The following is a 25,742-nucleotide window of genomic DNA, read 5'->3' as shown; positions in this document are numbered from 1 at the left end:
CATAGAACATTGCTCCAAATTGCTGTTCATCTCACCACCTAGCACTTTCCACCTTGTAAAAATAACAATCTAAGTAGATCCCAAGAAGACGTCACAAGGTGAAGAGTTTAGAATACAACAGTAAACTCAAGATGTGATACAGCTTTATACGTACAAGTAAATGGCATCGATCAAGCAGAACACAGACACACAAAGGAAAACACACTACACGCCCCTGATCTGACACTTTTCAATAGATGGTCACAATAATCCAGTCTCAGGGTAACAGAGACAGAACAAGCAAATGTCTGTGTGCTCACATGGAAGCCAGCCCACGGTAAAGAGCACAGGCTTTCAAATTAGACTCCATCCCCAAGCAGCTCTACCACCCCAGGCAAGGCACCTAGTCTCACTCAGCCTCAGTTTTCCCTTCCTTGCAATGACGGCAACGTCATCTGCTCAGGGTTGTTGGGGTATTTAACAACAATAAGTTTAATCCGTTGCTTCCATTCATTGAGCACTTTCTACACGCCAAAGAGTGATTAGTGTTCAATATTTTTTTCTTTTTTTTTAATTCAACTATAGTTGATTTACAATGTTGTGTTAGTTTCAGGTGTACAGCAAAGTGATTCAGTTATACATATATGCATTCTTTTTCAGATTCTTTTCCCTTATAGGTATCACTAGATATTGAGTAGAGTTCCCTGTGCTACAGTAGCTCCTTGTTGGTTATCTATTTTATATATAGTAATGTGTATCTGTTAATCGCAACCTCCTAACTTATCCCTCACTCTCCCCTTTCCCCTTTGGTAACCATAAGTTTGTTTTCTATGTCTGTGGGTTTATTTCTGGTTTTTTAAAATTTGTGTTTATTTATTTAATGTCTTAGGCGGCGCCATACGCAGCTTGAGGGATCTTAGTTCCCCGACCAGAGATTCAACCTGTGCCCCCTGCATTAGGAGCTCGGAGTCTTAACCACTAGACCGCTAGGGAAGTCCCTGTTTTGTATATAAGTTAATTGGTATCTTTTTTTTTTAACATTCAGTATATTGTTTCATTTCATTATGACCACAACCACGGAATATGGTTTATCCCCATTGTACAGATTAAGAAACTTCCAAGATCACCCAGCTGGAAATGTCAGGATTCAAACCCAGTGTTGTCTGATATCAGAGCTCACTCTTAATTCACTGTGCTCTAATAATAATTGAAATTTTTTGTTTTGTTCCCTGATGTATCCCAGTGGCTAAAAGAGCACATAGTAAGCATAAACATAGTAATATAATCTGTGGACTGAATGAATATAGAGTATTTCATATAAGCTAATACACTATTCATAAGCGTGGTGCATAAGTTCATCATTTCATTTCATTCCCACAGTGATCTTGCACTATTATCTCTAATTTACAGCTGAGGAAATAGAGGTTCCGAAAAGTTAACCAGCTTCCCAGGGCCACAGAGTTAGAAAAAAAGTGAAAGAGCCTGGATTTGAGCCCAGATCTGGCTGCTTTAAAGCACTGCTTTCCTCTGAGGGCGGCTGCTTTCAGCATCACACGTCTAAGTGCCCGCTATCCTCCCTGCCGCACAGTGGCCATTCTGTGAATATCATGCGCTCCCCACCTGGATATATTTTAATCTACTTAGGGTGTCTGATCCAAAGTAGGGTCTATTTAGTATATCGAAGTTTCATACGGAAATGCTTTTAAGCATAATGCCATCTAGCATTACTGTATCTGATGAAAACAGCGTTGGTCTCTTTTACTTTCTTCAGTTTCTTTTTACATCTTTATTAGAGTATAATTGCTTTACAGTGGTGTGTTAATTTCTGCTTTATAACAAAGTGAATGAGTTATACATATACAAATATCCCCATATCTCTTCCCTCTTAGGTCTCCCTCCCACCCTCCCTATCCCACCCCTCCAGGCAGTCACAAAGCACCGAGCTGATCTCCCTGTGCTATGCGGCTGCTTCCCACTAGCTATCTACCTTATGTTTGGTAGTAGTATATACATGTCCATGCCTCTCTCTCGCTTTGTCACAGCTTACCCTTCCCCCTCCCCATATCCTCAAGTCCATTCTCTAGTAGGTCTGTGTCTTTATTCCTGTCTTACCCCTAGGTTCCTCATGACATTTTTTTTTTCTTAAATTCCATATATATGTGTTAGCATACGGTATTTGTCTTTCTCTTTCTGACTTACTTCACACTGTATGACAGACTCTAGGTCTATCCACCTCATTACAAATAGCTCAATTTCGTTTCTTTTTATGGCTGAGTAATATTCCATTGTATATATGTGCCACATCTTCTTTATCCATTCATCCGATGATGGACACTTAGGTTGTTTCCATCTCCGGTACTTTCTTCAGTTTTTGAAACTACTGTACTAGCATTTCAGGCTTGTTGTCAGGAGTAAAAGCAATAAAGGATGTGGAATCCTGGCGCAGTGCCAGGTACATAGCGCGTACCAGGCGAACCCTGCCTCTCCCCTTGCTCTCTTGACCACCTGGATTCTGAAACCCGTGGTCGCCGCAGCATGCAGAGAGGGCCAGTTTGATGATTTTCAGTCCGCTGCTCACACTATTAGTAACAGGGTAAGCAGACTACCTTGTTTTCTCCAGATTATCAGCCACAGAAGGCTAAGTGATGTCTAGCTTGCCTCTATATCATGACTACGTGGCTGAGGACGTGACAGCATCCAGTTTTCCTTATAACAAAGTGTTGTACTTTATTTAATCAAAAAGCAGGGCCACAGGGGTTTTACCTGCAAGGTTCATTCAACTACTGTTGATTTCCTCTGATGCTCTAGAATAAAAACATTTCAATCTACCTTCAGTAAATCTCCAGGTGACGTTAGCAAGCTCTCCCAGGCAACCGTAAGGAAGAGATTTAGTGATACATGTACAGCTAGGAAAACAAAACCCTGTTTTAAATTCACACAGAATTTGAGGATTTCATTGCAAGTTGAAATTTGGATTTTAATGTGAGGATCCTCTCAGTATCATTGGTTATGAAAGACAGACTTAAGTTTTTTTAATATGATAGTTGACATCCTTAAGAAAAAAGATACTTAAATCATTTACATTTAAAAGGTAATATACAGCGAATTCCCTGGTGATACAGTGGTTAGGACTTGGAGCTTTCACTGCCGAGGGCACGAGTTCGATCCCTGGTCGGGGAACTAAGATCCTGCAAGCTGCTCGACGTGGCCAAAAAATAAAAGGTCTCTTATTTAAAAAAAAGAAAAGGTGATATACAAGTTACTTAGGTGAATGCAGAAGGGAGGAACATGGCACGCTACTCAGAATTCGGAGAACTCATTTTGATCTTTTTGAGATCACAAAATCATATACATTTTAAAATATTAAAAAGTAGAGTTTCTGTTCCTTCTCAGCTCACATGAAGATAACACGTTAGAAATGGGGATAATGTAGACTTGTTCCTGCAGTCCAAACCTAGAGGAATCAGAAAGTGTTAAGAAGGAACCTGCTCGGTGCTTTGTGACCATCGAGAGGGGTGGGAGGGAGATGCAAGAGGGAGGAGATACATATATGGGGATATATGTATGTGTATAGCTGACTCACTTTGTTATACAGCAGAAACTAACATACCATTGTAAAGCAGTTATACTCCAATAAAGATGTGGGGAAAAAAAAAAAAAGAAAGAAAGAATCCTTCTCAGAAACCAAATCTGGTACCATAAACATTGCTAGAAATGTCCCAAATTTTTTAGAGAAGTTAAGCAGATTACTTTTTAATTCTGAGTTGTGGATTAAGTTAATTGTTTTATGACTTAAATATCTCCATTGTTCTTCAATGTAAGTATCCTTATGCCAGCTTCTACATGATTTAACAATATATATGAATGAATTCATCTGGCATGACTGTGAAACATATTCCTGATAAGGCTGTACTTCAAAAATAGCTTTGAGGGGCTTCCCTGGCAGTCCAGTGGTTAAGACTTTGCCTTCCAGTGCAGGGGGTGTGGGTTTGATCCCTGATCGGGGAGCTAAGATCCCACATGCCTTGTGGCCAAAAAACCAAAACATAAAAAAAACAGAAGCAATATTGTAACAAATTTAATAAAGACTTTAAAAATGGTCCACATCAAAAAAAAATGCTTTGTAATTAAAAATTCCAAACTTCATACTATTGGTATGAATTTTGAGTTGTTGAGCTTAGAACAGGACAGTTGGAAAATCATTATATTAGTGGTTTGTTTGTCATGATAAATTAACATTTTCCCCGTACCAAATTTGAAGTACTAGATAAATATAAATACATGTCACACATATTATACATGTATATTTATATATTATATATATTGTTATATATACATATTATATTGTATATATATAATATGCATATACTTTGAGGGACGTTTAAAATAGGAACCAGAAAACTATGAGAAACCACAACTGGAAGAGTACAGTGGCCCTCTATGCTAACGTCTATCAAAACCTGCCTGATGGGGCTTCCCTCATGGCGTAGTGGTTAAGAATCCACCTGCCAATGCGGGGGACACAGTTCGACCCCTGGTCCAGGAAGATCGCACATGCCATGGAGCAACTAAACCCGTGCGCCACAACTACTGAGCCCGCGAGCCACAACTACTGAAGCCCACGTGCCTAGAGCCCATGCTGCTCAACAAGAGAAGCCACCGCAATGAGAAGCCCGCGCACCACAAGGAAGAGTAGCCCCCGCTCGCTGCAACTAGAGAAAGCCCACGCGCAGCAACGAAGACCCAGCACAGCCAAAAATAAATAAAATAAAATAAATTAATTTTTTTAAAAAAACCTGCCTGATGGTTGGGGTAAGAGTGCAGATTGGTCACCATGAAAGTGAGGATGCAATTTTATGAGAAAGGCTCATCAGCATAATTCTAATGAGTTATGGTCTTTGTCATGACAAACGAGACATTCAGTGGTCTCACCCTAAAGGACATTAAAAAACAACATTACTAAGAGGAAATTGAAAAAGTAATACATGGTAGAGTGATGAGGACAACTTTTTTTCTGATTGCAGGTAGATAAATATTGCATGCAAGTATCAAAATACATTTAATTTTGCCACAACACATATTCTCTTCACAAAAAGCCTATGAATCATCCTGGACTCGTGAGACTGGGTGGTGATAAACAGATGCCTCTTTAATGACACCTGGTGTGGCTTCATTCCCTCACCCCCCCCTTTTCCCCCCTTTTCTTAGAGGCTTGTTGTTTATACTAATTTAAATTCAGCTTTACAGCCTGAATGCACTCACAGCACTAGGTGATGCTAAACGCATGCTGCACTTGCTTTTTGCTTTTTGCTTTTTCTTTTCCGGAGCAGAGAAAGGTTTATTGCTGGGCCAAGCAAGGAGAACAATGGCTTGTGCTCAAAAACCCCGAATTCCATGCAGTGCTTTCTTTTTTCTTTTTCTTTTTTTTTTGGCCACACCCTGCAGCATGTGGGATCTTATTTCCCTGACCAGGGATTGAACCTGCGCCCCCTGCATTGGGAACACAGAGTCTTAACTTCACCACCTCCCACTGCTCCAAAGAATTGGGGATAGTGGAGATCACTGGTCCCTGATTTAGGTTTTTTGCTGTCATTGCTGTAGCTCTTTTTTCTCTCATTTGGGAAGAAATATATAATAAACAGTTCATAGGTCCAGGGCTTCATTTAGGAACGTTTACTAAAGATTCTAAGGACCAAAGCTGAGTCAAACTAAAAAGTGTGCTCCCAAGCAATAAATAACTTTAATCTGATTTAGTCACTTAATCTGGCATCAACAGGCAAAAGCAGAAATACTTCCCCACATTCTAGGTATTTTTTTGCTGGCATCAAAACTTAAAGTCTTAGGCAAAGCCTTGTAAAGGCTTATAATGTTTGTCTCTCTGCAAAATGATGGCTTCACCACAGTTGTGATTCTCTCTTGCAGGGAAAAAAAAATGTTTTAGCAATTCCACAGTGTTGGCAGCTGCAAAGAAAATGAAAAAGAACTCAGTTTAATTTGTAGTCATTGGGGAATAGAGAAGAGGGATGATGAAAAGAAATGTTTCCAGTTCATCCTTAAGAATTTGTTTTCTGACACATGGAACATCCTACTGGACAAACATAATGAATATTATAACGACAATGTAAAATCTCTGAATAGATTTGGAAATTGAAGCATTAGATCATATTTATAAGCACTTTCATTTCTTCCCATTGAAAATAACAAGTTGAAACCAAAGCCATGATGGCTTGAAGGCATTTGCTTTTGTGTGAGATGTCACAGTTGTTCCTGTTATAAATAATTACAGACTGAAATATACATTTGTTTTTATTCCAATTAGGACTCAAGAGATAGGAAAATCATAATATAGCCACAGATAAAGTGGGGGCCTTTGAGAGCATGGTGGAACCCTGCAGTGAATTCACGTGGATCCTTGTGGCAGAATCAAGATGGCAGAGGTTGACTGTGATGTGGTGCCGAGGAGGAGCGTTGTTCTGTGAAAACTGAAGGGCATTCCCCACTGTGTGCCTGTCATTCCTACTCTGCCGTGGGAAGTGGGCAGTTTCAATTGTGTTCTTGGGGACCAGATGTCCAGAGGGATTTTCTTCCCCCCACCGCCCCCCACCATAAATAACCCAGCCCTTATTAGGCCTTTTAGCTATCTTCTTTTTCTTTTTTTTAAATTTTATTTATTTATTTATTTTTGGCTGTGTTGGGTCTTCGTTTCTGTGCGAGGGCATTCTCTAGTTGTGGCGAGTGGGGGCCACTCTTCATCGGGGTGCGCGGGCCTCTCACTGTCGTGGCCTCTCGTTGTGGAACGTGGGCTCCAGACGTGCAGGCTCAGCAGTTGTGGCTCACGGGCCTAGTTGTTCCGCGGCATGTGGGATCTTCCCAGCCAGGGCTCGAACCTGTGTGCCCTGCATTGGCAGGCAGATTCTCAACCACTGCGCCACCAGGGAAGCCCCTTAGCTATCTTCTTTTTCACGATCAAAATTTAGGATTGTCAGATATTTCTCAGACTCCCCAAATCTAGAACAGTGCCTGGCACACAATGGGCCCTCAGTAAATAGAATGTAGCGATCAAATGTTCATAATATTTGTCTTCTTCAAAAATCATTTTTAAAAACTAACACTTTTCAGGAGAATATAAGAACCTATTTCAATGAAGGGTGAATTCAGCCGTCCAATAACACATCTGAGTATGCAGTCAGTCCTCAGAAGGAGGGACCTCGGGAGATTCCCTCAAGTCATTGACAGTTACAGAAAAGAGCAGACAGGACCCCTATCAACAGCAGGGGTTTTAGTGGTGTGTAAACTTCTGGCGTCTTGACCGTCTTCACTACTGGGAGCCTAGGCTTTCTTTTTCATTAGCAGGTTGCAGGTGCCATATTTGACGAGATATACAGAATGCTCCTATTAATCCAAAAGACAGGATCTTCATGGATTCAGATAGCTGGATAGTTCCCCAGTCTTCTACAGTGGGAATGAGAGCAATGTGGTGTGGCCCAGTGCTGGGCACTGGGATTTGCTGAGTGAGTGGTGGGTGAGTGAGCATGTAAGTGATCAATTTGTACATGAGTAAATGCACAAATAAAACAACACGCCTAATTTTAAACCATTCAGAATAAAGCAGATAGGTTTAGACAATTGCCTACCTTTTCCAGACAAAGTTGGAGGTGGGTTTTTTTTTCCCTTTTGCTAGAAAATTGCATCGAAAATTCTGCCAATACGTCTGTATTATCCATTCACACAGGCATACTTTTAATATGCAAAGTATTAATATTTGTATAAACAACCAAACTCACATACTCCAAGCCTTTGGGTATATGCTAACCATATGCAATACATTTCCAAGGAGAAGACAGGCATAGAAGAAAGTGGCAAGCTCTCTGTCCATTTCCAAAAAGATCTCTCCAAATTCCACTTCCTTTGCCCAAGGAGAATTGCATTCGCGGTGAGAGTCTTGCTTACTTGCGTTTTGCTGGAAGAACCTCTTTGCATCACTGAGTATTTCTTTCCAATCAGAGGTGAAGCCAGTCAACCTTTGGTTCCAACATCATGCCCAGTGAAACCTTGAGCTAACATTTAGCTAAATTTAGTCTCCCCTCTTCTGTCTTCCTCATCCCACCTTCTAGTTGCATAAAAAGTAAGCAGAGCAGTAAAGGAAAAACAATGCCATAGAGAAATCAAGAACCCCTAAATAATCCAAAGCTTGCCAATATGCTGTTCAGTGTAGTAAATACATAACTCAGATATAATTTTAAAATTTGTGTTGATGGTGGGTCCCTATACTGTGTTTAAGAAAAGGATTCATTTCCTGGGCACCGATCCCCGTCCACCAGCAACTCCAGGAATAAGCCATGCGGGCAGTTACGATGCCTCCTCACTTCTTTCTCTTTTCCATGTAATATCAACTTGTATAAATTTAACTTAATCTTTTGATTATACTCTGGATCAAAGCTTTTGTTAACACTTGAGTGGGAACCCAAACAAAAGAGAAACTAGCAAATCTCACACATACAGTAAAATATTTAAGAACAGATATGATGCATCTTAAAATTTTTAATTAAAACAAACAAAACAAAACAAATGAAAAGCACTCCCCTCTAGAGTGTTGAGTTTGCCAGATTCAGTTGTAGTATTGTTGTAGTAGGAACTGTCCACTCTTCAGAACAGGGCTACAGCTGCTAACTTCATTTTGTCAAAGGACTCGAGAAAGATTCAGGTCCAGTAAGAATGATCATTGTATCGTTGAGTTGACCCTTGCCTGGGAGGCCTGTCAGTTCCCTGAGATGTGGAGTTCCTTCCACGATGTTTACTGCTAATGGGCTGCATAACTAGGGTTCAGCCTGTGCTCCATAAGCAAATTGTTCCTGTAAAACACCTTTGGAATTGACATTATTCGTCCCATCTTACATCACTGAGATCTACTAGAATCCTTTCACCCCTGCCTCGTCATTTGTAAGTGGAAAACAAAGGCATACACATTAGATTTTTTTTCTTTCTCAACAATTAAACAAAAGACTGTTTTCACAGTGTGTTTGGGAATTTGGGGTGAGTCTTGGGTTTCATTAAAGATGAGAGAGGAAATGGAGACCCAGAAAAGCACATCATTACTATACCTTGGAAATACTGCTGATTACTAATGAGGATAATCTTGCTAACATAGCTGTCAAATGACCATGTTGAAGTGGTCCTGACCCTTCTGACCTACCTTCTCCTAGGTATCGTTCACTGTTTTCTCCTTTGGCATGCACCGGCTTTCCCTGTTAGATTTGTCAGGTTTTCAAAAGCTTTAGAAGAACTTCAGCGACTAAGGCGTTTCAGTAGTATCCATTTTTAAGTCTGGAAACATCAACAATCAGTGCTATAAATAGCAGCAGCTCCTACTTCTCAGAAATAAGCCAAATTCATAGTTTATGGGGAAATGTATATTCTGCTCACATTTTTGAATTCTCCACCTCTGGTAGCTTGTTAAATTCTCTCCTCTTTCCTCTGTGTCCTCCTCTTGCTTCCCTTTCTCCTCTATTTTTCAAGCATCCTTAGCTAACAAAGTCGTGACACTGTGATGCACAAGATCTCCTTTTTCAGTGTTATTGATTGACCTTAATAATTAAGGTCAAGACGGTCCCCATTTGTACCTGCTTTTAAAATCAACAGATAGCAGTGGCTTAGAAAATACTCGCTGATATTCATGAATGAGGTCACGTTTAATTTAGCCAAGTTACTTAAATATAGGCCCAAAATGTTTAAATTTAAAAATGAAAAGGTCACATTTGACTTCCCTTGCACATGCAATGGTGAGTTAGCCCAGAGGAGTGGGAGACTGGGAGACATAAGTTTAAATTCCTTTATGCAGTAATTTATGATTATCAACCCCCTTCCCATATAAGTGGGGAAAGAGGGCAGAACTGTTACTTGGGGGACCTCAGCAGAGGCTCCCACTGTCCCTTTCAACCTTCCTGGTGGCCATAGGCCCTCCCCTCCTCCTGGATGAGAGCGGGGGATCTTGCCCCATGACTGCTTTTCAAGGAATACAGTCTCCTGTGGTCACTTTAAATTGCAAATAAGATGTCCAGTCCCCTGACAAAAATCAAAACTTGGAAACTAACAAATTTCGCCACCACCAGCGGCGCCAACTGGGCCTCCTTCCTGCTATTGCCACCGTGGAAAAGGGTAACCCAGTCCCTCTTTCTTCCCCTATTGGAATGTCTCTCCTTTCCTCAGCCTGCAGACTCTGTTTCTGACAGGTCAGGTTGAGGTGGGGAGAGGACAGATGGGGGGAGTAAGAATAGCCCCATGGACGATGGCTTCTGCTCTCTGGGCCGACAGGTGGCTCAAGCCAACTCTCGGGGGCACGCTCATGAGGTCTTCCCAGGCCCCGCTGGGACCTTCCAAGGGCACATCTTCCAGCTGCCCACTCCCCTCTCAGGGCTTGGTTTTCTCCAAGTCCACTCCTCAGGGCTGTCTCCGTGATGCTGTCCCAGTGCCCATGGCTCAGGGGGTCCTCCGGGACAAGGATTTTAAACGGCTCCTACCCATGGCAGTGAGTCCAGGGAAACACGTGCATCTCACTTATCATTGGGAGCGTGGCTGGTGCCAATGCACTGAAGCTCCGTTTCCTCTCTCTCTCTTCTTCCCCTTCTTCCTCTCCCTGCCTTTTTCCTCTCCTCCCCTGTCAGCTCTTAAAGCCACTGCTTCTCACCTCTAGATTCTTCGGGTGTGTATACCCCAAATTGAGGAGATGGTACTTATTCAAGCGCTTTTATTAATGTTGAGGAGAGGAGAAAGCATCCCATGCCCCATCCCTGAGAGGGAGGAAGACGCACAGAATTTGAAAAGTCCTCTTTATCTACCCTCGCCATGAGTGCCTGAGTTCTGGGATTATCTAACTGGTTTTCAGAAATGTCTTCTGTAAAAGCATGAAGATCTAGTCCCTCCTTGGGAGCGAAACACCTATTGAATCTTGATGCCTCCACCAAAATTCCCAGCTTTGCATTCTGTGACAAGACAAGAAAGATTCCACTGGTAAAGGCTTTTCATACTGAAATTATGACATCCAGAAAAATTCAAAAAAGCTTTTTTTCAACTTAGTGCAAAAGCCCAGGAATTACCACAAAAGCATGTAAGAAAAATGAAGGTATGAACAAACATTTATGGAATACCTCTTTGATTGTTAGAGCACCGTGTTGGGTGCTTTGCATATGTTAACTTAATTAGTCTGCACAATAACCTTATAAAGTGTACATTATTATTTCCATTTTATTGATGAGCAGACTGAGGTTCTAAGAGGTGAAATAATTCACCAACAGTTTCCCACTAGTTAGTGGCAAAGCCTAGACTTGAACCCAACCAGTGGGGAGATTTTTTCCTCTCTCTCTCTGTGTATTTCTCTCTTAAACATTATTAAGAAAAACTACCTTTAATGGCTTTTAAGAAGCTTTTAGGGGAGAGGATTTTTTACTGTTGTTATTGCTGTTTTTACAACATCAGTTTTCATGCAGATTATCCTTCTCATAATGTGAGTCAAAGTGACATTCTAAAGATCATGACACCTCCAATTCTTTACTCTTGTCTGTGAGTGTGTTTCTAAAGTTGAAGCCAAACAGTAGAGGGATCTTAATTCTAACTGACAGTGAGAAACATTGGGCAGGTGGTTATTCTCAGAGGTGGAATACTTATCTATACCCATAAAATAAGCATTAAAGCATACGCTGTAAAAAGCTCTTTCTCACAGTTACTCATTAAGAAATTGTGAGTCATCCATTTCTCGCCAGTAGGTCTAAGATAATTTGTCTCATGTCCTGGCCTTTAGTTATGCCACCTTCAGACACGCCACCATTTCCTATGCCCATACCCTTGCCAGATATTATTAATCAATCAAGGCACTGTTTCTTCCTGAACCTGGAACCTCCAGAGCTCCAGGAAGCCATGGCCAATTGATTGGTGTTGCCTGCAAGATTAAATCTGTTTGTCCTTTGTTGAGTGTCTTCCTCTAATTCAACTCTTTCATCTGCTTATCCTCATGCCTTTACTATCTCTGGTTCAGGTTCTCCAATAGAAACCCTCTAAATATTCACACTTCCATCTTGGACGCAGCTATGTGCAAGAAGGCACTAGATTGCATGTCACAAAAATAAATTTTGTTTGGGAAATGGTTGCATTCTCCTACTCTTCCTGGATCAACATCCTAATCAGAGCTGCCAACATAACTCTAAGTGAGTTTAACCTTAAACCTGGGAGCCCATGAGACTGAAATGAACGTATTATATAAAGGAGACAAAAATCATCCCTTGGAGGAAGAGAGAACAGTGACTGTGACCAGACCAGAAAGCGAGGGGAAGGAGACTGGTGATGGCTCACTGCCAGCTCCTCGGCTCTCAGATGCTAGAAGCTCTGTGTTCGAGAATGGACACGGTAATGCCCCGCGTGAACAAAAGCCTCTTGACCAGAAACTGTTGAGGTTACACAAATATTGGGCAAAGAATCGCCTCTGCTGATGGACTGAAAGCCCTGCAAAGTCACCGATTTCCAGCATTGACAGGTTTCATCTTCTTAAAGATATGTGCAACAGAATTACTTGTCACGTTGACATCTGTAATCACATTCTCCGTGGCAGAGTTTAACAGCATGTCATAGACTATTACGACATGTGGCGCATCAGACAACTTGTCTGGTGGCCCTGGGCTTCTGTGATACCACCCTCAACTGCTGCTGACGCCTACATGCCAGCAGTGAATAAATTCAGCACCCGTTCACCTCCATCAGTCATAATTCGTCCCTACTGAATACCTCAACTAGACTGAGGTCCACACGGGCATCGTAATGATCGCGTGGTAACCCAAGGCGTTACGTGGCTCTGAATCGCTGGGGGTTGCCACAATCACAAGGTAGTCTTTATGGTGGGTTAAATTATAACTACTACTGAATAACGATAGCACACTGATACATAACATAAGCCACCTTCATTCTTATGGAAATAGGGAGACGTGCTAATGAACACTAGTAATCATTTTAGTGATTGTTTTTAGTTGCTCTTACAACACGGACTTTATTCTCCATTGCAGTTTATGCTCTTAACTCCTATAAGCAAAGAGACAAGTGAACATGAACTGCAACAACCAAATAAGTCCCCTGTCAGAGAGGCTGGAACTCTTTTAGGTCACAGATTATCATTACAATACCATCTTCCTGGTTAAAGCGTTCATCAGAGATGAATCATTACCCTCGGAGTCAGGGCAAAGACAGAGGGGATCATTGCAAACGATGCCTGTGCTATTTGCTGTGGGATTGATGGGGCAGTAACTTGACTCAAAATTTTCTAATGTTGCAACCTAGGCATAAAATAGGCCATGCTTTTTGAACTGAAGTGGAAGGCAATGAATCAAGCAACCCCTGTATGAAGGATTCATTGAAGCCTTTTGCTTCACACTTGGATGACTACAGTAGCATCCTAGCGACTGATCTCCTGGTCTGTAGTCTCTCGACACTCTAGTCCATTCTCGCCACATGGTCACATTCCCAGCTGAAACAGCTCCATTTCAGTACCCTTCCCCACGGCCCCCCTCAAAAACCATTCATCGGAATCTCTTGCCTGGAGGGAATTTGACCCTTCCAGGCCGACCTGTCACTTGCCCAATGTCTGAACCCTCTTTTGCATGCAAAGTAGTTAACTCGCCACCGCCATGTTTCTCACCTCTTGTTTGGAATGGATTCTCTGTCTTGCCAAATCCTCACCTAACCTCCAAGACCCATGTTCTGCCCCCATCTCTTCTATGAAGTCTTCCAAGCCATCCATCTTCATCTTTCTTCCTCTGAAATCACTCATTCGGTCCCAGTGTTTTTCTGAGCACTGATCACATGAGTAGAGAGATTTTTATCAGATAGTCCTTGCCACTCGTTTGGTGTATATCATTTCTCCATTGGATTGTTAGAATCTTTGCATGTGACGCACCTGTCTCATCGCCCCCTCCCCTGCCCCAGTTGGGTCTTCCTGGTGCCTTACATAGAGAAGTGTCTGCAGGTACCAGACTGCTCTGCCAGAGTCCTCAGCATCTCAGGAGAGCTGGAATTTGTCTTGCGTGTCCAGTGCCTGCATCCGGAGTCCCAGCGTAGTGGCCTTGTTTGCTCAGTGACATGCCCTTCCATCAGGACGTCTCCTTGCGGTAAACCCCTAGCTCTGGGAACCAGAAAATCCAACTCCGAAAGCTAGTCCCAGAACTACAAGTGTTTTAAAAGCGGCCTCTTTCTATCTTTGCCCTCAAATCGCCTTTTCAAACCTCAGTTTTGATTTCCTGATTTAGTCGCAACATGTGTAGATGCAAATATTTCCCTTGAATAGCGAAAGGCCTTTCATTTAAAATCTGAGTTTCCCAGGTCAAAGAGCCTCCCGCCTTGCTGCCCGGATTCCTCTCATTTCCTTGTTGGAAGTCAGAGTCCGAGGAGGAGTTTCCGTGTGACCTATGGAAGCGCTGAAAGGAATCGGAGCCGCCTAAGCAAAATTGGCACATCTGACAAGTTTTCAACAACACAGTGTGTGACCGTCTCCACACTTGGATGCATGGGAGCAAATGAAAATGGGCGAGTTGTAAGGCATTGGGGAATATTAGAAAATTCCCCACAAAGCACTGCCACGTGTTTGACGTGCTGAGATGATGATCCCAACTCCCCTGAGAGAGGAACAAAAATGAAAAACGCTCAACTTCACGGAAGCCTTCCTGACTTTAGAATCACCCTTCCTGCCCTGCCACCTCGCAGGCACAACCTTCCTATGAAAGTGTTCCCTCCGTCAGGCTGTTGCAGGTCCCTCTGGCTCTGACACTAGCGCTGTCCTGCCCTCTGTAATTGATGCTAGGGCCCAGGAAAGAAGAGAGGAACGAAGGGAGGGGACACAAAAAGTGGCACCATGTTTTAATGTCACCGTGCAGTATTGGCAAGTGAGGCTGCACCTGGGGAAGAGGCTGGTGAGATGTTCGCGTTTGCCTTTCTTCTTCTCTCCACCCAGAACGCAGGCAGAGCCTCTCATTACCGCCAGGTGAGCACCGACTCGTGTCAGTCTCGGGAGCAGGAAGCCTCGCCTGCATCACAGTGTGTTCTGTAGCTGTCAGGTGCCTTGCCTCCCTCTGAAGCCTTCTCCCAGGCTAAACACGCTGACATCCTGCCTAAAATAGAGCCCGCAACCCTGCCACATAAATGAATCCAGCTTCCTTCCGTAGGCTTTCAACTGGGCCCAATCAGGTGGAGCAGGGCTTCCCAGGCCCAAGATGCGAGGAAGCCAGAGGCGATGGGTCAGCCTCTGAGCTTTCACAGTGCACTGGGGGCAAGGGGGGTTGTACCTTTCATGGTACGAGTGAGGAACGTGGAAGTAGCCAGCGTCAGAGTAGGACAAGGAGCCTGCTCCCCAGGCCTCCCCGCCATTGCCTGTGGGGTCACAGGAACAGCCTTTGCATCCTGGGATGCCTAATGCGAGACCAGTCATCAATAAAGTACTTACGTGCCCTGATCTATTGACGTGGACGCCTCCTGTCCTTGCGGCACAGATGGGACACGCTCGTGGCCAGTGCTGCTGGGGGGACAGCGCAGGCTTGCTCAGTGAGGCTGCGGAGCTGCAGACTCCCTGCGGGACCGCTGACCGCTCTCATCTAATTACTTGACCTCTATCGGCAGCCATTGACAGCTGCCGTGGAGACTAGATATTCGCACAGCTCCTTCATTAGCGCCTTCCCACAGGGGCTTTTGTGGTAGAAACATGGCCTGCCAAGTGAGGAGGGGGGCGTCTCTCCATCCTGATCTTTGGCACTGAATCCTGTGGTCTCGCAGGTCTTCTGCAGTGCCAGTTGTATCTGGAATCCAAGGGACAGCTGAGTCCGGAAACCATTCCTTCCAAAGACAGTTATAGAGAAACTGCGTTCAAAGCCCTGCTTGGGGTACTGTGGGCATAGAAAACGGTATCGTTTATAAACTTAGTCTACAATTTCCCATCTGGTGGGAAATTGCGAACAGGATGCAGGGCCTTTCCTAAGAGCAGGTGCCCTCCCGTGTCCTCCCTGTGGTAGGAGCCAGGTGACATTTAGAAAGTGAGCACATGGGGGGCCAGACCTGGACTCCAGCTCTGCCACTTGCAAACTCCTCCCTGACCCTCCACTGTCTTATCAAGTAACAAGGGGCAGGACTAGGGCCCACAGGACTGAGCTGTTGTGAGAATGTGGAATGAATGGAAACGGTATCCACGAAAGCACTTCCTAAGGCGGTATTATTAATGTGTCGCGGTGGCCCCTAGGCCGAGTCACCACAGTTCACATCTGGGAAGCGGTCCTGGAAGACGACCAGCAGAGCAGCGCTGCGTAACCACCCTGTGGTACCTGGAGGGAAAGCGTGCAACCCCAGCTCCACAGCTTTCCCCAGGAGAGTCCATGACATTGGGAAATGGAGATCATATTTTCTTTATTTACAGATCAGATTTTTGTTTTTCTCCCTAACCCAAAGCAAGCTTACAGATTAGATTTGTCCATGTCGGTGGACAGGGACAAACGTGGTCCACAAATGTGTTCAGTGTTTCCAGATCTTATAAATGCCTCAGCTCATGCTCCCTTTCTCCGTAACATGGTGCTCGGATCCAGCCAGGCCTCTCCACACCATCCCTTCACGGAAGACAGAGGCTATCAGACGCAAAGGACAGCCTTCCCCTACCTGCCACAGAAGCCTTGGCCTGCTAACCTTTAGGGCCACTTTAAAACACATCATTTAAAATGCACTTTTAGGACTTCCCTGGTGGTGCAGCAGTTAAGAATCCGCCTGCCAATGCAGGGGACATGGGTTCGATCCCTGGTCCGGGAAGATCCCATATGCCACAGAGCAGCTAAGCCTGTGTGCCACAACTACTGAGCCTGTGCTCTAGAGCCCACGAGCCACAACTACTAAGCCCGCACGCCACAACTACTGAAGACCGTGTACCTAGGGCCCATGCTCCGCGACAAGAGAAACCATTGCAATGGGAAGCCCACACACCACAACGAAGAGTAGCCCCCGCTTGCCGCAACTAGAGAAAGCCTGCATGCAGCAATGAAGACCCAACGCAGCCAAACATTAATTAATTAATTAATGTAATTAAATCTATTTTAAAAACTAAATGAAAAATAAAATGCACTTTTAAAACATTTTCAGCCCTCGGTAGTCATTTCACCTCTATTTTGAGTTTCAAATATTTGTTTATGACCCCAGTTCTCTCCAGCCTTCAGAAAGCTTAGGCTCCTTGACAATGCTGTAGAGGAGGTGGCAGCGCTGGGAATGGACTCCTGTGTCCCTGACTCCAGGACCCAGGCTCCCAACCACTGTGAGCACCAGGGTGCTGCTGGGACACCGTCGTCCCACTGGGGTGTCAGGGAGCTGGCCCCCGACCTTGAGAGAGTTACAGAATGTCGGGGAAGGCAAGGAGCAATGGAAACTGCAGGGGAGACCCGAGCAAAGGAGAGGATGGAAGGGAGCACACTGTGTGTGAGGGGCCCTGTGGGGAAGGGGTGCGGATCCCCAGCCAGACGAGGGCCTGCAGTGCGTGAGGAGTCTATCCTTTGCTTCGGAGACAGAGCAGGCATCTGTGCTACCCTGGCAGAGTTCACATGCTTCTGCCCTCACTGATGCTTGATTTTATTTTTTTTTAATTTTTATTTTATATTGGAGTAAAGTTGATTTGCAGTGTTGTGCTAGATTCAAGTGTACAGCAAAGTGACTCATATACATATACATGTATCTATTCTTTTTCAGATTCTCTTCCCAGATAGGTTATTACACAGTATTGAGTAGAGTTCCCTGTGGTGTACAGTAGGTCCTTGTCGATTATTTTATATATAGTAGTGTGTATCTGTTCATCCGTGATTTTATTTTTATATAAGATATTTTCCCCTTCCCTCCACGCACTCGGTCCATGTGTGTTTCTCCTTCAGATGCTCATATCCTCTGCCACTTTCTTCCACACCCGCATCTCTGGATCTGTTCAAGGATTATGAATCGGCTCTCAGGGAGCCTCTGATAGAGGCCAGGGCATGAGTGGTCTTCAGGTGCATGTGCAGACCCTGAACAGAGCCTGGAACCTCACCTGTGGGCCTGTCTCTTGCAGATTATTGGGACCATTCCTCTGATGCCGAACCCGGGGCCATCAAGCCAAGCAGCGAGCGGCGCTCAGGGCCTTCAGGTGCAGCCGATCACCCCCCAGCTCCTGACCAACGCCCAGGGCCAGATCATCGCCACGGTCATCGGGAACCAGATCCTGCCAGTGATCAACACCCAGGGCATCACGCTCTCCCCCATCAAGCCCGGTCAGCAGGTAAAGGCTCCATGTCCAGGCAGCTGTGGCTACCTGGACACCTCTCCTGACCGCCCTTCTTCTGTTTCTTTTCAATGAAAAGTCATTTTTAAATTAGAAGATATTTAATCCCACTAATCCTAACATATCAATACTTACAAAAAGGCAAGTAGCTTTATTCTTCATTATTAGTGAATATGGGTGATAGCTGCTAACCTACAAATATGAATATATTCAATTATAACAGAGGCAATGGCCTGAAATTCGAAAGATATGTGCTCTTATTTATCTCTGCTTAGCTGATACTTAACTTTCGATTCTCAAAGTGGTCAAGAAGAAACCAAGACCACTTATGTCTTAACTGTAAAGGGAAAAAAAAAAAAGTATTAAACACCAAGTGATCCCAACCTGATGCTTCTGAGAATGCTGCCTACACATTAGGGAGTGGGGGCTTCCCTGGTGGCGCAGTGGTTAAAAATCTGCCTGCCAATGCAGGGGACATGGGTTCGATCCCTGGTCCAGGAGGATCCCACATGTCGCGGAGCAACTAAGCCTGTGCGCCACAACTACTAAGCCTGTGCTCTAGAGCCCACAGGCCGCAACTGCTGAGCCCACGTGCCACAGCTATGGAAGCCTAGAGCCCATGCTCCGGAACAAGAGAAGCCACTGCAATGAGAAGCCCGCGCACCACAATGAAGACTAGACCCCGCTCACTGCAACTAGAGAAAGCCCACGTGCAGCGGTGAAGGCCCAACACAGCCAAAAATAAATTAATTAATTAATTTTAAAAAAAAAAAGATAAAGTAATTATCTTTAAAAAAAATTAGGGAAAGAAAAATAGGAAGTTCCAACTGGTAGAGTTTCATTAAAACCATGACAATCCAGTTCATTTTTTCCATTCAAATATCAATCAAGCACTTTCCTGTATGTTATACTAGAGGCTGGGTACACAGCTCTGAATAAGAGAGACATGGTCCCTGACCTCATGGAACTTCTGATTAATTCAACAAACCTTTTTTGATAACCCACTCTGCAGCAGGCCCCTGCTTAATAAGAAACAGGGGTAAAAGAGTGACGCTTTCTGGTCTTAAAGGAGCTTGTAGTCTTGTAGAGGACACAGGTACATGAGCACAGTCCCTCTGTGCAATAAAACAATGTCCTGGGACCTCCCTGGCGGTCCAGTGGTTAGGACTCTGTGCTTCCACTGCAGGGGGCCCAGGTTCGATCCACTGCAGGGGGCCCAGTAAGGGGATTAAGATCCCATAAGCCATGCAGCACGGCCATAAATAAGTAAGTAAATAAATAAACAAGCAAATAAATAAATAAACCAGAATGTCCTGTAACAGGACAGATGCACACAAAGTTTAGTATCATCACAGAGATGGGAGTGACCAACTTTGTCTAGCGAGTTTTGAGTCCACACAGAGAAAATGGTTTGGAACTGAGTCTTGATGGTTGAGTAGGAGTCAACCAGGTAAATGATGGGTCAACAACATTCCAGGCAGTGGGACCAGCAGGCACAAAAGCAGGGAAACGTGAAGGAGGACGGAGTGTTGAGAAACAGAAGGAAGGTTCCTGTGATTAGAACGTTGAGGAAGTCTGAGGACAGGCATGGAAGGGGCTTCATATTCAAACTGAAAAGGATGGGCTTTGTCCCTCTGTGATTTGAACACATTACACATCATCTTTGTGCCTTGGTTTTCTCATCTGTAAAATGGGGAAATGCTGGCACCTACCTCACACAGCAGTTGGGAGGCCTCTCTTACTCCTGCTGGTTCTCGCTCTGAATCTAAACCACTGCCTGGGGAGCCAAGGTCCCCACCACCCTCTTCTTCCTCAGCTTCCTCTCAGGCAGTGGGACGACAGTCCCTGACAAATGTATCGTGAGGACTTCCACCCTCACGCCTTGCCCCCGTCTCTCAGCTGTTTTCTTTCTTTTACTATTTACAAGATTCCATTGTATTCTCTACCTTCTAAATAGTTCCCCCAAGGGACTTCCCTGGTGGTCTAGTGGTTAAGACTCCGCGCTCCCAATGCAGGGGGTGCAGGTTCAATCCCCGGTTGGGGAACTAAGATCCCGCATGTCACGTGGTCAATAAATAAATAAATAAATAGTTCCCCCAAATAAGGCAAGATTCTCCATGTTTCACTGGCTTTTTAATCCCTAGTTCCGTCTGTTCAAACTTATGTTCAAAATTATCTCTGGGGGCGGGAATGAGAAGATCAACCTTTTTTCGTACAATCTGCTAAGAACTATTTTCTGTCAGCAAAGCCAAGTTGTAAATTGCCAAGAAGATGAGGATTATTTAGATATCCACAACATTTAATACAAAGTAGCTCTCACTCTCACCTTGAATTTCTAAGGAGGGTGTGTGGGTGATAGACCATTACTGTTACATAAGATGACAGCTCTAGATTTGGGGTAGTACAGTTTCGATCCAGAAGGACCTAACCAAGAAACGGCAAGTAAGAGGTGGGTGTGGTGCCGCTCCTCAAATCGTCGCCCACAATCAACATCGTGAATCCATTTCCACAGTCTCTCCCATGAGCACAGATGCACCTCAGAAGCTTCCTCACAGCACCTGTTGGCCCCTGGAACGAAACCTCATTACCACGGTGGGAACGTCTCATCCTCTGCAGGTCTAATCTCCACCATCGTCCTTGTCACTGTAGAATCAGAGATCTAGCAACTGGGAAGAAACAGCCAGCCTCTAGGGGATGTGCCTTGCACCTCCAACTCGTGTCACTTACAACCAGCCTCCCAGAGAGCAAGACTCAACTTGCGCATATAGAAGCATGCATCTCTCATATATGTACGTGCTGAGAGGAAACGTGTGCACGGCTGAAAAGACTGACATGCAGACCTTCCTGAATCCTCAAGTCGCGGCAGAGGCCCATGGGCCCGTCCCGTTGTTCAAGGCATGTGCCAGTGGTCTATCCAAGTACCAGAAAGATCAAGGGAACTGTTGAGGAAGCTGGTGAGAAATGTCAGGAAAATTGCAGCAATTAGATGAATGACTATTACTGTTTCTTGGCATCAGCTCTGATTGAAACACCTTGGAATGTGTAGTAAAGTTAACAAGTTGGGTGAATCGACAGGAAATGCTCAAGTCTGAGTCCCAGATATAAAAGTGGGGGTTCTGAGGGGAGTGGATCATAAAATGCCCAGAGTCCAAAAGTAAAAAGCTCACAACTGGAGGTATAAGGATAGTGGTCTTCAATTTTTTTCTTTAAATATTACCCTTTACATTGAAGAAATATAATATGGACAACCACTAAGAAATAAAGGATTTCTATCGTACAGTAGAGAAGTTTCTCAGTTTATTTTTTTCATGTGATTTATGACAAATGCTTGATCTCACAAGAGCATAGCTCCAACAGTAAAATATGTCATAAATTACAGGAGCAGAGAGTTCCCTAACTCATACCCAGAGGTCCAGTTTTATGGAGTGAAGTACAGAGCTCTTGGGCCAGACGACATGGGGTGATTTGTTTTAATTTAATAAAAGTAATTACATCTTTAATTTTTACACCTGCCTGCCACTAATTAGAAGAGCCTGAATAAAATCTGAGTGAAGAGTCAACCAGTCTTGATGATGATTTATTCCAGTGATGAAAGATTGAGAACCTGCAACGTTATCATCTGAAATACAAACAGTATTTTTTTTTAAATATATACCAGGATCTGATAGCCCTAGATATCACATCAGAGATCCTTGGTGAGCAATGCAAGACAATAAGAGTGAGAAAAGGACTAGATAAAAATGAGAGACAGAGAGAGAGAGGGGAGTATCTTTCTGTGCATGAAACAAATTACTTAATACAGAATAGTTGGCGGGAGCTCAACTATTCCCTCCATGGGACTCTGCAGCTTCAAAAGCCAGAGTCACCCAGGTGCCCGGGGTTTGCTCTTACTATCCTGTGAGTGTGAATTAATGATTTCTTCATGAGCAGCACAGACATCATTTTGTGTATATTTATTCTTCCTCTGACTAAATCCCAACGAAAGTTAATAGGAGGGGGGTTTTTTTTAGTGTCATTAAGGAAATAGAGACATTTGAAAGGGAAAATGTTCTAATTTGTAAAATCAAAGCATTGAAATTTTTCAAAAATTAAATACCGTAGCTGTAATGCTTGGAGACTACCACCCATGAAGGCACTCAATTGTTCTTCGAACTGTAATCTTGATGCCAATAGGAAGACAAAGCAAAGTGGTTTATTTCACTTAGCTCTCTAAAATGCCATATGATTCTCCAAATCCATCCATTTTTTTCAAGTAAAAAAAATGTACTCACTTCCCTGTTTTTCCCCAGCCCTTACCTGAATCAGTAGTCCCCAGTTTTTTTTTGGAGCCACCCAGAATGAGACACACACGAGGCATTTCCACCCACAAGGGATCTAAAATAGCGTAGGGGTTTCCTGGACGGATGAAATGTGTGTCAGTGACCCCAATACAAAACAGATCTTTGACCTTCCAGCCACATATCTGGGCATCTCACCTCTATGGTCTTCCCTTATCCCCCCCTGCTGAGCTCAGCTGACAGGGGGCAGGCTCCCTGCACACCCTGTGCCCCTGGCCTGGAATGCCTCTCCCACCTCCTGTGTCTGGGAAGCTCCCGCCACTGTCCCTCTGCCCAGGATCCCTCCTTCGTGAAGCTTGCCTGTGTCATTCCCTCACCTCTGACTTCCCCTTGCTCCGTTCACTGTCATCAACCTGTACTGTCACTATGAGTCTGTACCTGAAAGGAGGCTGAGACCAGACTGATTCAGCCTTGCTCAGGACCCCGCCCACGCTGGGTGCTCCGTCCGTCATGTTCAAATTTAATTGTTGCCAAACTAGAGTGTTTCCTTGTCCGGGACGCCGGATCCCAGAGCCACTCTCCCAGGAGAGCCCAGCCCAGGCCCTTCTGTGGCTTTCCAATTCTGTGTCTTCTGCATTTTCCAGTATGTTCCAAATGAGCACCTGCCGGCAGCCTGGGGAGACCTTCCACACAGCGCTGTCTTCTCTAGTTCTCTTTTCTGTCTGTCAACCCCTTCCTCTGCACTAAGATCTGACTCCTGTCCCATCCCTGTCCCTGCTGAGCCCTGGTCGTGTGTCCCAAGCTTGCGTGATGACTGCCTTGGCCTTTGCTGCCTGTGTCTGGGCATCGGCCCCGAATGCTGCTCAGGTTCTGATTCTCCTCACTTCCTCACGTCCTCATGGTGGCTGGAGGAGTGACACTGTTCTCAGTTCTCTTTCCTGAGACCATTAGAGCTTCTGCCATACCTACTCCCCTGCAGGCAGGAGGGGCCTATGATGGAGCCTTACACCTGGGGCTCTGCTTCCTGCTTATAGCTTCAAGAGATGCTTCAGAGCCATGGAACTGAGCCAGAGGAAACCCAGTAGGTCTCCTAAACTCTGCCAGAAGGATAACTCCCTCCATACTTTTCTAAACTTCCTGCAGAGATAACTAAAATCTCCCTTGGGTATCATGTCTAGAAAATTTTTGATAACTGAAATCTCTAGATTTAAATCTCTAGAACATGATACCCAAGGGAGATGGTAGTTATCAAAATCTTTCAAAATTTTAGTCCTCAAAATTTTTCAAGTTAGATTGTCCTGAGGTCAACCCTGAATCTTTCAGCAAATGTAACACCTGTGCAGTTGTCCTGTCCACGGTAGAATGAACTCCTCAATGACACTCAGGTATTCTTTATGCCCTCCTAATTAGTAAAGGTTCTTATTAAACTCGGGCTTGGGCTTCTCTTGTCTAGACATAGTAAGTCCACTTTTTTTACCTTTTGTGTAGGAGAAGCTCCATCCAAAACCTTGGGTGGTCCCTCAACCAGCAACATTATCTTCACCTGGGAACTTGTTAGAAATGCAAATTCTTGAGGCCCACCCTGGACCTACTGCACCAGACACTGTGGGGATGGGGCCCAGGGCTCTGTATTTTAACAGCCCTCCAGGTGATTCTGAAAGCCCTGAATCTTGAGAACCACTGATTTCATTTCTCTGCCAGCTATTATAAGGGACCCAGTACACAGAAAAATGCCAGCCATTGCAGAGAAGGAGGGAGAATCATGATGTCTTCCTGCACACTCTGGCTTCTTCTGCTAGAGCCCTCGGAGTTATACTCATTTTCTCCATAGCACCACAATGGGGCTTTAGCTGGGGGTTCGTTATGCCTCCCTGAGATATTTATAAAAGCCCAGGTCTCCTCCATTTTGCCTCTGCGTGTTTGGACAGTTTCTCCTCCCTCCGCCATCAAATGAATTTCTCTATATTTAATCCCATTTGAATTTTACTGTTTATGTGGACTGACTTTTCCGTCTCCTCTATCACATTCTGGTTCTGCATTTTATCCCATTTTCCACCCCCACTTGTTTTTATGTCAATCGTGAATTTAATTAGAAGATGCTTTATTCCAGAAACTAAAATATTATTAAGGATATAGTGTGTTACACATAGAAGATATATGAGGAGCAGTGGCACAGACGATCAAGAAGGACTTCAAAGTGTGCCTGTATCTATTTTTGTTGAATATGTTAAACATCTCCAGCAGTGCCAACTAACACAAACAAACCATCGAAGGCAGCCTGTGAGAGGCAGCAGGAAGTATAAAGCTTTTCAGACTCAATCCTGCGCCTCCCTGTTTCTCATTGACTGTGTGGGATGGACATCGTCCTCTCCTTCCTTCTCTGGATAAAGCAAAGCCCCAGGCTAACATGAACTGCCCCTTCACTTTCCTCCTTTGTGGACTCTCCGTGCTCTCAGCCAGTATTAACCTGCTAGAAATGCCATAACCATAAAATCTTGATTTTTGACAACTAAGAACCTTTCAAAATTTTTATTGGTTCTGAAGTGTCTGGTTGAACTCTGGAGGGTAAGCAGGACCCCAGTGTCCTAAAAAATGCTTATTTTCTTTGGAAGAAATACATCTTTCCTAGATTCTTAGATATCTTAGATTCATCTCTCTAACTATGTAGACATAGAACAAACCCCTAAAAGATCTATTTTACTTTCTTCTAGAATTCCTTCTCCTGCGTATCTTAATGCATAAGCCATAGCTTGCTTGAGTGACTCCTCAATGAGATTGCAGCCTAGTCATTTTTTCTTTACTGAGTTGTGTCTGAGGAAGAAAAATTTTAATTGATTATTGTCTTTTCCAGTTCCTTGATGGTACTTTGCCACACCCAGGGCCAGTTTTTATTGATGAAATGGTAAAACCGAAGACTGGCTCATTCAGTAACTCCAAACTGTACAAAGCTTTTGTCAAGTAACAATATTTAGAAGGACAACTCAATAGGCTAGAGGGGGTAGACTGACATGCAAATATCCATCACAATTTATTAAGCAAATTAAAAATAGATTTCATCTTCAGTGTGCGTTCCTACAGAATAAAACTTACCGGATTCAGTTGTTGATTATGTGCTCAGCAGACTGGCTAATTACTTTAGGCAGACGCTTGATGCATATTAAATTGGGTTCCGTGTCAATTACAAC

At 44.1% G+C, this 25,742-nt stretch overlaps 1 protein-coding gene across 2 annotated transcripts in view; it reads left to right on the top strand.

The window, feature by feature from the left end:
* The window catches only part of POU6F2 (POU class 6 homeobox 2), a 360,760-nt gene that overhangs the window by 319,289 nt on the left and 15,729 nt on the right, over window positions 1-25,742 (top strand). For both annotated transcript variants that reach the window (XM_029234024.1, XM_029234025.1), the window contains exon 6: window positions 18,071-18,277. In XM_029234024.1, the coding sequence (XP_029089857.1) occupies window positions 18,071-18,277 (207 nt within the window). The remainder of the gene's footprint in view (window positions 1-18,070; window positions 18,278-25,742) is intronic.

The sequence above is a fragment of the Monodon monoceros genome, unplaced genomic scaffold, assembly GCF_005190385.1.
Source record: "Monodon monoceros isolate NGI ecotype Baffin Bay Population unplaced genomic scaffold, NGI_Narwhal_1 Super_Scaffold_2, whole genome shotgun sequence".
In the NCBI taxonomy this organism is placed as follows: domain Eukaryota; kingdom Metazoa; phylum Chordata; class Mammalia; order Artiodactyla; family Monodontidae; genus Monodon; species Monodon monoceros.
Note: the sequence above shows the minus strand (reverse complement) of the source record. Positions and strands in the feature narration are given on the sequence as shown.